The sequence below is a fragment of the Laccaria bicolor genome, genomic scaffold (assembly GCF_000143565.1).
Source record: "Laccaria bicolor S238N-H82 LACBIscaffold_4 genomic scaffold, whole genome shotgun sequence".
Classification (NCBI taxonomy): Eukaryota; Fungi; Basidiomycota; class Agaricomycetes; order Agaricales; family Hydnangiaceae; genus Laccaria; species Laccaria bicolor.
In genome coordinates, this window is record NW_001889875.1 from 691802 (window position 1) to 704279 (window position 12478).

Here is a 12478-nt window from a genome sequence, read left to right on the forward strand (position 1 = left end):
AGGGGGAGGGAAAAGGAAGGGGGAGAGAAAGGGGAGGGGAGATGGACAAAGAAGGGGGAGAGAAAAGGGAGGGGAGATGGACAAGGAAGGGGGAGAGAAAGGGGAGGGGAGATGGACAAGGAAGGGGGAGAGAAAGGGGGGACAGGGAAGGGGGGAAAAGGGAGGGAAGGAAGGCTCGACGACGTGGGCGCGCGTTGTTGTCGTGTCGCGTTGTCGTCAACGTGTTGCGTTGTCGACGACGTGGGCGCTCGACGATGTGGGCGCGCGTCGTCGTCTTGTTGCATTGTCGTCGTGGCGTCGCGTCGCCGTTGTGTCGCGTCGTCGTCGTGTCGTCGTATGCACTCGTCGTCGTCTTCGCCAACGGGGTGGGTGCTCTACGTCGTGGGTCGTGGCCGTCGGTTGACGTGGTCGTCGTCCGTTGACGTGGTCGTCGTCCATTGACGTGTGGCCGTCCTCGTCGTCCGCTGACGTGTCGTCGTCCTCGTCATCCATCGTCGTCCATCGTCGTCTTCAGTGGGCGGTGACGGCGACGGTTGTGGCTGGTGGTGGCCGTTGGCGAGGGTGGTGGCGTGGTGTGCCCGGTTGTTGTCGACGACGATGGTGGTGGTTTGAAGACAAACGTTGTGGATTGTTTGATGATGTGAAATCGAGCCTCGGCGTTTGCCGAGACTCGATTTGGGCATGGGTATATTAATGTTTATTAATATTATTGATTAGTAATGTGTATTCCGGACATTGCATTCCGGTTGCATTCCTTTTTGTCCATTCCGGGGACCATTCCGGCTACTAATCAGGAATGACATCATTCCCGAGGAATATTTGTCCCCCGGAATGTCATTTTGGCTGGTATCTCTACCAAATTTGATTCCTCTGGATTCCGCTGGATTCCGCAGGAATGACCGGAATCCGGCAGGAATCAGTGGGGCATGATAAAGACCTCCTCATGTCATCTTGATATGCCCTGAACTTGTAGAACAACTTGGGCTGAAAAAATGTTGCCTTCAAACCCCAGAAATTGTAGATGTTGCTTTGCAAAATGGACAACAGTCTCAATCAGAACTTCTTGAATATGTTAAACTTTTTCTTACCTCATTAGATGCCGTTTGGATTTCGAAAACAGTAATGGCCCTTATCGCTCCTGGACTATGCATGCCTGTCATCCTCAGACTTCCCTTCTTGATACACAACAGCATTGTAACAGACCATGGATCACGTACAAGGGGGTGTCGGGATCATAATCCCGGACCGGGGGCCGGTTGGTTGGTTGGGCCATCAGGCCGTTAAAAAAAAATTGGAAGCTCAAAAATTTTGGCCCAAAAACATTATGGGCGGCCTTCCTGGTGGATAAATTATACATAATAGATACTAGAAAACCTCAAGATGTGCTAAATGCCTCAGGATGCACCAAAAAACACAACTAAGACTGCTTACATAAGACAATAATAATATCGGACCATTGATAACTTTCCTTAGTGTGGCAACCATTACAGCAAGGAAACATGAGGTCGGTGCAAAAAATGAAAACATAAGGTTGTCGATTGGAGGATTGCTTTTGTGGATCCCGAGCAGAGCTGACCACTGGCAATGTGATCCAGTGGGATGTGGTCAATTGGTAAACCCACTTTCTGTTAGGGTTTCAATGTAAAACATACTTACATCTTTATGTCAAACCATTCTGATATCACCTCATTTGTATTTACCTTGTGCAGGTGCCCATGCATTGGGTCTGCAATGCATGTTCAACGTCGAGAGGCCCGAGGACAGGAAGACAACGTCACAACGGTGACGTCATATTTCCTAAAATAGACATGTGCCTGATTATGTTGGGTGGTTGGTTCAGCCCAGCGCTCACTACCAAAAAAATCGACCCTAGGTCTTTTTTTTTTATCCCGACACCCCCTTGATCACGTACCTGTATAGACAAACAATCACATTATGACTTATTGAACCCCCCTCTTGTATTGCCCCCTCCACCATGTAAACGCAAGCTGAAGGAACAAATAGTGGAAACAAAAGCGGATAAGAAATTAATGATGGCTGAACTTATGATGGTCTGTAATGATCGCTTCAAAAACCACAAATTGCGACCTGAAGTCACAAAAGACTTTAACGTGGCAGGGGCTATATGTGATAGAATTGAAATATTGGCAGCTAAGGAAACACTTTTGAAGCATGATGCTCAACTAAGATCAGAATTTAAAGAGGTTTTCGAACCAATTCCGCACATCGACGAACTACCTTCAAATGTCCTTGCCTCAATACAATTAAAGAATGCTGAGAAAACCATCAAGTCATGTTCCTATCCTTCCCTGTGCAAATATAAGGAAGCTTGGAGTATTTTGATCCAACAGCATCTGGATGCTGGCCGCATATGACCGTCATCATCACTGTGTGCATCTCCTGCATTTATTGTACCAAAAGCAAACCCAAATGTGTTACCGTGATGGGTCAATGACTATAGACAACTTAACAAGAATACTGTAACTGATTCACACCCCATACCACATATAAATGATATACTCGCAGACTGTGCCAAGGGAAAAATTTGGGGCACAATAGATATGACCAATTCATTTTTCCAAACACGGATGGATCCAGAGCATATCCATTTAACAGCTGTGAATATGCCACTTGGGTTATATGAGTGGTTAGTAATGCCCATGGGACTAAAAAAACGTGCTGGCAATCCATCAGTGTTGAGTAATGTCCACTTTGTGTGAACTCTTAGGAAAATTTTGCCACATATATCTAGATGACATTGTCATATGGTCACAAACTTTGGCAGAACATGAACAAAATGTCCAAAAGGTGCTGAAGGCTCTCCAAGATGCACGACTTTATGTCAATCTGGAGAAAACTCACCTATTCTGTACTGAAATTGATTTTTTGGGACATCACATCAGTGCACATGGCATAGAGGCAGATGAAAAGAAAGCTGAACACATTGTGAATTGGCCTATTTCCAAATCAGTGACAGAAACTAGGAGTTTCCTTGGACTTGTGCGATATTTGGCAGATTTTTTGCCAGTGCTGGCAGAATACACTGGAATTCTAATAGAATTAACAACAACAGCGTTGGAAAAGAAATTCCCTGCCTGGACAAATGCATATCAGAAAGCCTTTGATTCAACTAAACAAATCATAGTGGGGCAGGAATGCTTGACAACAATTGACCTGACCAAGCTACCCGAATACAAGGTTTTTGTAACAACCGATGCAAGCGACCGATGTTCTGGTGATGTCCTGTCTTTTGGAAAAACATGGAGTTCAGCACGACCTGTCACCTTCAACTTCATGACATTTAAAGGCATGGAACTGAATTACCCTGTCCATGAGAAGGAACTATTGGCAATTATTTGCGCATTGAAAAAATGGTGTGTTGACTTACTGGGTTCCCTGTTCTTCATATACACAGACCACAAGACACTTCAGAATTTTAATATGCATCCTGGCAACAAGCCAGGTGGATGGAACTCATGTCACAGTACAATGCCAAAATTGTTTACATCAAGGGTGAAGAAAACACTGTGGAGGATGTGCTCTCATGTCTGCCCTGTGAAGATGCTCATGACAAAGCTGAAAGACACACACACAGCACCTGTATAGTTACTGTGAAGACAATAACAACCACATCACTGTCATCTGGTCAAATGACGATAACTCTGCCTTAACTGCCGCAACTTCTCTCTCCAGCAGTCCCAACATCTGCTCAGTTAATGCTATGCTGCCCACCACCACGGACAAACAACTACTGCAGCAAATCAAAGAGGGTTATATTGCTGACCCATGGTGCAAGAAACTCCCATCAGCAACACCGAGCTGGCCCAAACTGCAACAAACAGAAGGGTTGTGGTACATCGGGGACAGACTAATTATTCCACGCACAGGCTCCCTTTGCGAAACACTGTTCCAATTGGTGCATGACACACTCGGCCACTTTGGTTTCAACAAAACCTATGGCTCACTGCGCTCAGCATACATTGGCCCAATATGTGTTGGGACCTTGAAAAGGGATATGTGGCATCATGCCCTGAATGTCAACAGAATAAATCTTCTACATCAAAACCTATCAGACCACTTCATCCACTCCCAATACTGGACCAATGTGGGGACTCAGTGGCAATCGATTTTATTGGCCCACTCCCTGAAGATGATGGTAACAATTGCATTATAACATTCACTGATCATCTCAGGAGTGACATCCAGTTAGTGGCCACAAGAACAGATATCAACACAGAAAAACTGGCATACATTTTTTTGACAAGTGGTACTGCAAAAATGGACTACCTACAGACATCATTTCGGACCACAACAAACTGTTCATATCAAAGTTCTGGAAAGCACTCCACAAGCTTACAGGCATCAAACTGAAATTATCAATGGCATATCATCCGCAGACGGACGGTGCAAGCGAAAGGACAAACAAAATGATCAACCAATGTCTGCGCTACTACATTGAACAGAACCAGATGGGCTGGTCACATGTGCTCCCATGCATCTGATTTCACATAATGAATACTGTCAATACCTCGACCAGCTTTACACCATTCCAATTACGAATGGGACAGAGCCCACACTTAATTCCCCCCTCATACCTCTCACAAAAAGCGCCTCACAAGAAGATATATCCGCTCACAACGTGATTAGACAACTGCAGAATGATGTGTTGGAAGTGCAGGATAATCTTCTGCAGGCTAAGATTTCCCAATCAATCAAAGCAAATAAACATTGTTTGCTGATCCCAGTTCAAGTTGTTTTCCCCCCGATCACCAAGTGCTTTCAACCTAGTGTTCGCAGGTCCAGTTAAGTCCAGTTTTTTACCTCAAAACCATGCAACTGGCAACCACAACCGGACCCTTTTAGACCAGTCCTAATCGGTCCACAACGCAAAAAAAACCGGTCCAGACCGGTTGCAACCGGTCTTTTGTTGAAAAATTTATTGTACCACAGAAACTAAATATTACCTTACGTACATAGCATACGTAGATAGATATTCTAATTCTCCGCAGACTTATCAAAAGTTTAAGCAATTCCGTGAAGATTTGACTGAGTTATGGCAAAAATGGAAAGGATATACATTCAACTTGCGTATAAAAATGTTTTTGGCCATATCTCAACCAATTCTTGACCGTTTTTGATGATTGAGGGACCGGAAATTGAGTAAAAATGTGTGCGAGCAAGGTCCAACATGTTATGGGATGAAAGACCAGTTGCAACCGGTCTAAACCGGTCTTTTTCGGTTTTTAAATATTTACAAAAACATGGCAACTGGCAACTGGACTGACCACAAATGTGGGCAACTGGCAACTGGAAAAAGACCGGACCGTGGTTCAGTCCAGTTCAGTCCTATGTATATTTTCAGTCCTGTAGACTGGACCTGCGAACACTATTTCAACCTTTCACTGGAAGATCAGGTACCTACCTGGTTATTCTGAACCCAGTGATAATACCCAGATATTACCAGGTTATCCAAATCACCTGGAAACCCAGTAAATTTGACCTTGTACTTGAAACCAGTAGATACCAAGTTAATTATAACCTGTTCAACATATCTCAGGGGAGCTTTGATGTCATTGTGGAGTATATGGCACAATCTCTATATATAATACTCAGAGTCAACGAATGCAAGGATGGGATCAAACAACCTCTTTCTCCCTCCCCCATCCAGCAGCGCCGGCTGACCTCTTGACATTGTCCATCATAAACTGGCTAAGATCTTCTGTTTGGTAAGTGCTTTACTCCTCAGTATAACTGACTTACCAATCAAATTCAATGTGCCAGAGTCCAGACCTGCTCAAAGATACTGTATCTCACACGAAAGTGCTTCCTGCAGACTGGGTGACATTGATCAAAAACTGGTGGGCTCATAGTGGGGATGGGGACAAGGATGATGATGACAACAATCAATATGGAGGATCAGGGGCCTCAGTCTGGGAATGAGGATTTGGGTTCAGACGAAGAAGCAATGGTGGGTTTGTCCAAGCATCGCACTGAGGTAGCTGACTCTGTGGCATAGAAAGGTTGTATATACCCACTCAGTTGCTATAGCCTCAATTTCATCTATCTTCCGAGTTTTTTATACTATCAAACAATGTGATGATTTCTATCTGTAGGACAAGGAGTGAGAAAACCCATTTTCCCAGCTGTTTTGCCTCTACAATATAACATGCTTAACAGGTTATACACTTGAGACAGCGACGAATATGTAGGGCTACATATGGATAAACATATGCTCCCAAAACTGTGGAATACGCTAAAATCTCTTTTGTCCTGGTATATTTACTCTCAATTTCTAAGTTTGGTGATGGAATTGTACATCCATCATATGCATAAAACAAACTTACAATAAAAAAAGGGATCAGATCCAAAAAATGAACAAATAAATATGATCTGAGTTCATATTTAGAATATGCTAAAATCTTGGCCCAGGAAGTTCAGCAAATTCTAAATATGAATTTAGATCATATTTATTCAATCATTTTTTGGATCTGATCCTTTTTTTTATTGTAAGTTTGTTTTATGCATATGTGTTTTATGCATATGTTGGATATACAATTCCATCACCAAACTTAGAAAATGAGAGCAAATATGTTAGGGGAACACTGGTTTTGGTCTATTCTCCAGTTTTTAGTGCCTATGTTTACACCTATGTGGCCCTTCATATCCGTCGCTGCCTGATGTGATAATAACTGATACAACAAGATATTGGGACGAGTTATTTCCGTCATATAACAAGTTATTCTAACCAGGTATCAACAACCTGTTGACCAAGTTATTCTATTTACTACCCAGGGATTGTAGTCCGAGAAACTAGTTATCCTGACCTATATACCCAGTTGTACACCCAGGGAAAATAACCTGACCTGGGGTGCATAGTGCAACCAGCAACAAGCAGGATCTTCAAGTGTCACTCCCTTCAACTCTGAGTGCCCCTACATAATGAACCAAGAGTGAGTGTTGAACCGGGTCTGGTGATTTCAAGATAGCGGGTGAAAAATCAGCATCCTCAATGATGGGGGAGGGGGACTGAGAAGTGGAGATAAGTGTAGAGTAGAGTAGATGTAGAGAATGAGTACTATTAAAGTGAAAAGAGAGACGAAAGAATGTAAGGTAAAGACGAGTCCAAGGAGTCCATTGTCACTGTTCTGTCCACGAGAAAAAGTCATTAATAGATACAAAAGGTGTTCGCAACACATGCCACTACAATAGAAAAACCAACATGTACGTACATCCACTGTACGGAAGGGGTTTGAACCGTATTGCTCTGGTATACAGAAGGAAGGATGGGGGTTTTGTTCACAAGAGTTGCTTCCAACCGGCCTCGCGGCACCTCTTGACGAGGCGCTTGACTTCCTGGGATCGGGCGCGGGTAGTGACGAGTAGTGTGTCTGGCATGTCGACGATCACTAGATCGTCGACGCCGAGGCAGGCGATGAGGCGGCCGGATCCGGGGACGACGATGCCTCCTGCAACTTGCTCAGTGACCACTGAAAAATCATTGTCAGTGTTATTATTGTTATAATTATTTAAAAGAGGTGTTTCGTACCAAGGTTGTTATCACCCAAAATGCGGGGCTGGTTAGCCTCGGCTGGCAGGAGGTCAGCGAGCGACGAGAAATCACCGACATCATCCCAACCTACGACAATACCTATCAGCAACAAAAAAGAAAGATATGCAACGCAATGATCACCGAAAGTAGCAGGAACAACAGCGACTCGTCCCTCAATAGCAGCAGGCTCAGCAACAGCATTATCAATCGGAATTTTCTCCAACCCAGACCACACCTCCTCCAGCACTGCCTGCCTTTGCGTCTCATCATCCCAAACATCCGCAATTCTCCTCAAGCCCTCCGCCAATTCCGGCTTATACTCATCCAACAACTGCAGAAGGAACGTCGCCTTCGTGACGAACATACCAGCGTTCCAGCGGTAATTACCCGTTGCGATATACGAAGCGGCAGTGCGCGCATCAGGCTTCTCCTTGAAGCTTGACACAAGCCTCGCATTGGGAGCCTCTTTCATGCCCAACTTTTCCCCAAGACGGACGTACCCGAACCCGGTAGACGGGTGCGAGGGAGCAATCCCAATAGTGACGAGGTAATCCTTTCTTGCAACCTCTACAGCTTCAGCGACGGCGCTTAAGAAGGCATCATCACCTGAAATCATATGATCAGCCGCAAAGGATCCGATCACAGCTTCTGGGTCACGGCGGGCTAGGACCGCAGCTGCCAAACCAATGGCGGCCATAGAGTCTTTTGGACCCGGCTCGCAAAAGAGGTTGTCTGGGAGGAGGTCGGGGAGCTGTTCGCGGATGGAGGAGACGTGTCCGGGCCCAGCGACAACGGTGGTGCGTGTGGCGGAGGAAAGGGGGAGGAGACGGTCCCACGTTGCTTGAATCAGAGAACGCCCCTTTAATGTGAGATCCAGGAGGAATTTTGGGTGTTCTTCTCGAGATAGAGGCCATAAGCGGGTGCCAGCGCCTCCCGCTGGGATAACGACGTAGAAGCCGGGAATGTCGCGGTTGCCAAAGGGAAATGCGGTGAGTGTGTTGTCACCCAGCGGAGATGGGCGGTAGTATGAGGTATCGGGGCTGGTGGTTGTTATCGATGGGATAGGGTGGTTGAGGAACGGTGAGAATTTTAGAGCCCTCAATTGGGGGCTTGGAGGGGCTGGCGTCATGAATCCAGGTGTCCCATTACGTGAAGTATGGAAGTTGTACTATTCAGATGACAGTTGAGCTCCCACCTGTGAATAAGGAGAAAAGATGACAACGCTTACCTGGAGACCCTCCCGGACCTGCCTCTCAAGACTAGTATTAGCCAGCCTAAGCTCTGAGCACTCTTGCCTGAGTTCGCTGATATCGCGGTGCTGGGGATACGTTAACGTGATGTCAAGGTAACAAAGGGGTTGACGAATACGGATTTTTGGACTGCCTGCATGATCTGGGCGAACATGACCTCGACAGGGAGGCCATTGAGGGCAGGGACATCCTGTCCAGCAGGAACAGCGGAACTGGCAGAGGACATTGTGGGGTGTGGAGGTGGGAAGCAACGTTGATGCGGTGTGCCGAAATTGGGGACACATATTAACGACTTTTGAGATCCTTGGAATCAAACAGGGCCAATCAACGGCGAACGTTCATCCGCTGGAGCCCTGCATTAATGCAACCATCTTGCTCCTTAATTTACCACAAGTCTATCCTATTTCATCGCCGCTTTGTTCTCAAGTACTCCACGAAGAGCGCCAGTGATAAGCTTTTCGAAGATGCAGCAAGAGAAGAAGCTGAAGCTGCCTCTAACTCAACGTCATCTTCAACTCGCGTCGTAGAGCAACACGAAAACTGGAATGGCGACGAGCGGATCCAGGACACGGTGCTGCGCATGCTGGTCGACAAATACAAACCCCTCCGCACCGGATCAATTCAATCTGCGGAACAAAAGTTGAAGATTTCTCCTCCGCAGCTGCTAGGCGATATTCCCCTGACGGGCATTAATACTTTCCCCACTACCCCAAATATTAATTTGAAACCGTCCGGTGGATCGTGGGCTACTCAACCCCTGCTCCCGTCAAGTGAGGATCACAAACCATGGCATACGACTTTCAAAGTCCCTTCTCATAAGGTCTCGTCGGTGAAGTTAGCTAATCTGCCTCCGCCTATTCTTCCCACACGCACAAGTCCCCAATTCTCTGTCGATGACCATGAAAGGAAGAAGGAAAAGGAAGAGTTCAAGAGGACACAACAAGCCGGGCGGTTGACCCAAGCTAGAGAGTCAACGCTGGACTACAAGCTCGGCGTAAAAGACGCCCGTGCGAACGCCCCGCGAACCAATCCCGTTGGTTTGAAGGGATGGACGAGTTTAGTCGAAGACAAGATCCAGGCGAATTTACCTCTTACTGGTTTGTTTGTTTTGTAGGCTGATAAAGGTCCAGAAAGCACGTAAAGCAGGTCTATTCAACACTGTCAAAGGACGCGGCAAACCTCTAACCCAAGCCGTTGAAGAATTCAATCCCTTCCTTCCTCGCGAAGAATTCCTCATGAACCGTATAGTTCAAAGAAATGGCGCAGCGCCCCCTTGGATTGAAGTTCAAGGAGGTGTGTCCTTCTGTTACATGTCCAGCCTGCAAGACTCGACCTCTTCCCAAATACAGAGCTAGAGAACGCGGTCCAAACATTCCGCGCAAACCTCCGCGAGTCCTGGGTCCGACGCACACTGCGTAACTTGACTACCTCGCACCCACAACAGCTCCTATCAAAGCTTACCGCCAGCGACGTAAAAGCCCTTCGTGACCCAGATTGGGTTCGGCGAGAACAGTCGTACCATGACGTTGCAATTGCAGAACTAAATAAGCTAGTGCGGAAACACAATGTATTGGCACCTTATGCCGTCCGCCGGCCGTACTATGAGAGGGCAGTGGAGATTGAGAAGATGTACCAGATGAGCGCGGAGGATATTTTGAAGGGGATCGAAAAACACGGAAGGGAGTTGGAAATGGACCAGTTTGGACAAGGTCATGATTCAGGACTAGGGGGTGATGATGACGGTGGTGGTGGTGGTGGCGGTGGTGGTGGGTCTTACAGTTCGCAAATTCAAGGTTTGGAGGGGAATGTAGCAAGGCGGTGGTGGCGGCTGGGTAAGCTGATCCGACGATGGCTTGATATGATCTGGTGGAGGCCGGGAGGGTGAGGCAACTCGCGTGGTCTCGTTGAGGCTTGAGTCACTGCCACGCGCGCGTGTATCTGATACACCCATTTTCACTTCTGCTCCTGGGGGACAGAGTCAACTGTCAGCCCATCGGGCATCTAATCGTTTGCCTCTTCATCGTGATTCGTCGGCGTCACGCCTCACTAGGCCTCACTGTGCACACGAGGAGTTTTACAATTTTGACTTTCAGTCGGTCGGTCCGGCGCATCGTGCGCATGCATGTACGTCCCTTTTTTAAGATGCAGAATAATACAAGGCCCAGCAATTCTTGAGTTGCAGCAACCTGCCCATCGTGTGCACAAAACTGATTTAAGTACATGTAATTTCTCAAGTCCCCGTTGACGGCGAACAACATTCAATCAAGAGAACAATGCCTTTCATAAAACAAAATGATGCTTGGAAACAGGCTGTTCGGGTACAAAAACAAAAACGGAGAAATACCTGACATTAACAAGCGACTGCCTCGTGCCCGCCTCGCGTTTTGTGAACGTCGAGAACCTGGTCACCCATCTAATCTCAGGAGCTGCGTATAAAAACCAGCTGCATCGTCTACTAAACCTACATCTTCCAACCACCACCAAGTCCCATCCCAATCTTGACTTCGTTCGCACGTTTCGTCCCGACTTTTCAACCCAATTGAACACCCAGCAACTACTATGGAATCATCTACAATCCTCGACAACGACTCTATCACTGTATGTTCTCCCTCTCCTCTTACACTCTCCTCTCGAGTCCTTATGTGCAAAATCGGATATAGCCAGGTGACATCGTCGCCGTCCGCCACGGTCTGAAAGGCCGTCAAGAAGGCCTCGTCATCGGCTCACACATCGATTATGCCGTACGTTCCTCCTCGTCCCCCTGCCTCCCTCCCAAGCTTAACCATTCCTCATACTATACACAGGGTCGTCAAATAATCGAAGTCCAGCTCGACAGCGAGGTATACCATGCCTGGTAAGCTCTCCTTCCCCCCTTCGAACGTGGCCTGCCTCAATTTGATCTTCGTACCTGGACTAAACTGACTTTGGTGCAACAACAGGTATCCCACCGTCACCCGAGTAAAACGTACCGTGTACACCCGTCCTGGGATTACATCGGGCCGTCGGACCATTGAACGTCGGATTTATTGGTGATTTGGACCGCCACCAACACACGAATGATTGAATGAAGAAAATGGAGGATATCGCAACGACGGCGATGGCAGCAGCAGCAGCAGCGATGACGACAAGATCATGACGACCGCGATATCCCACCTTCCCCCTTCCCTCCTCTCCCAACCCGTGGTTGGGAGCCTAGACTCCATCCAACAAATCTGCAAGCTCGCTGCCGTTGCTGTCCTGTCCTATCCTATCTCATTAAACAAGTCTCACAACGGACGGAATTGGAACCCAAGGACCTCACGCATGCTGTTTATCTTTTCTTTGATTCAAATTCAAGGGTGCTAGACGTATCTAAGTATCTGCTTCTTTTGTATTTATATATAGCCATCTACAATAGTAACGTCCTTTCATGAATTCTCACTCGTTGTGATTCGGAAAGAAGAAAGATGACGTCTAACAATGGAATGTAATTTACTGTAATGCTACTACATACTGATTACATGCAAAAAAGGGGGTGTTCTTCTGCACCACCAACACCGATGAGCACAAAGACGTAAACACTGGAATAAGTAAATAAAAAAAGAGGTGGGAGGGGAAGGTGGGGGGGGGGGGGGGGTAGAAGTCAAGGTAATAAGATACGTCAGTAATGATCAAGAACGATAGTATGGGGGGTTCAATG

General features: G+C 46.7%; 5 protein-coding genes across 5 annotated transcripts; 2 read left to right on the plus strand and 3 right to left on the minus strand.

Moving 5' to 3' along the window:
- Positions 1-374: 374 nt before the first annotated feature.
- LACBIDRAFT_311294 (uncharacterized protein) lies at positions 375-683 on the minus strand (the record flags this gene model as incomplete). Its single annotated transcript, XM_001876881.1, has 1 exon — positions 375-683. One exon carries the CDS (start codon positions 681-683, stop codon positions 375-377), a length of 309 nt encoding a protein of 102 aa, XP_001876916.1.
- Positions 684-6977: 6294 nt separating this feature from the next.
- On the minus strand, positions 6978-7166 carry LACBIDRAFT_311298 (uncharacterized protein; the record flags this gene model as incomplete). Its single annotated transcript, XM_001876882.1, has 1 exon — positions 6978-7166. The coding sequence occupies one exon, from the start codon at positions 7164-7166 to the stop codon at positions 6978-6980; it is 189 nt and encodes a 62-aa protein (XP_001876917.1).
- A 130-nt stretch (positions 7167-7296) lies between these two features.
- Positions 7297-8678, minus strand: LACBIDRAFT_245914 (uncharacterized protein; the record flags this gene model as incomplete). The annotated part of the gene is made up of 3 exons (XM_001876883.1): positions 7297-7487; positions 7547-7636; positions 7691-8678. The coding sequence occupies 3 exons, from the start codon at positions 8676-8678 to the stop codon at positions 7297-7299; spliced, it is 1269 nt and encodes a 422-aa protein (XP_001876918.1).
- Positions 8679-9160: 482 nt separating this feature from the next.
- On the plus strand, positions 9161-10684 carry LACBIDRAFT_311300 (uncharacterized protein; the record flags this gene model as incomplete). The annotated part of the gene is made up of 3 exons (XM_001876414.1): positions 9161-9896; positions 9946-10092; positions 10149-10684. The coding sequence occupies 3 exons, from the start codon at positions 9161-9163 to the stop codon at positions 10682-10684; spliced, it is 1419 nt and encodes a 472-aa protein (XP_001876449.1).
- A 178-nt stretch (positions 10685-10862) lies between these two features.
- Positions 10863-12219, plus strand: LACBIDRAFT_311302 (uncharacterized protein). The gene is made up of 5 exons (XM_001876415.1): positions 10863-10923; positions 10982-11397; positions 11460-11540; positions 11604-11653; positions 11739-12219. Exons 2-5 carry the CDS (start codon positions 11359-11361, stop codon positions 11830-11832), a joined length of 264 nt encoding a protein of 87 aa, XP_001876450.1. The 5' UTR covers positions 10863-10923; positions 10982-11358; the 3' UTR covers positions 11833-12219.
- The last annotated feature ends 259 nt before the right edge of the window (positions 12220-12478 follow it).

Bases quoted from the DNA above. Each gene is read 5' to 3' on its own strand.
- LACBIDRAFT_311302 (XM_001876415.1), top strand. From the start codon at position 11,359: ATGGAATCATCTACAATCCTCGACAACGACTCTATCACT. The intron at 11,398-11,459 runs GTATGTTCTCCC...AATCGGATATAG, and splicing joins TCGACAACGACTCTATCACT to CCAGGTGACATCGTCGCCGT. The intron at 11,654-11,738 runs GTAAGCTCTCCT...GTGCAACAACAG, and splicing joins AGCGAGGTATACCATGCCTG to GTATCCCACCGTCACCCGAG.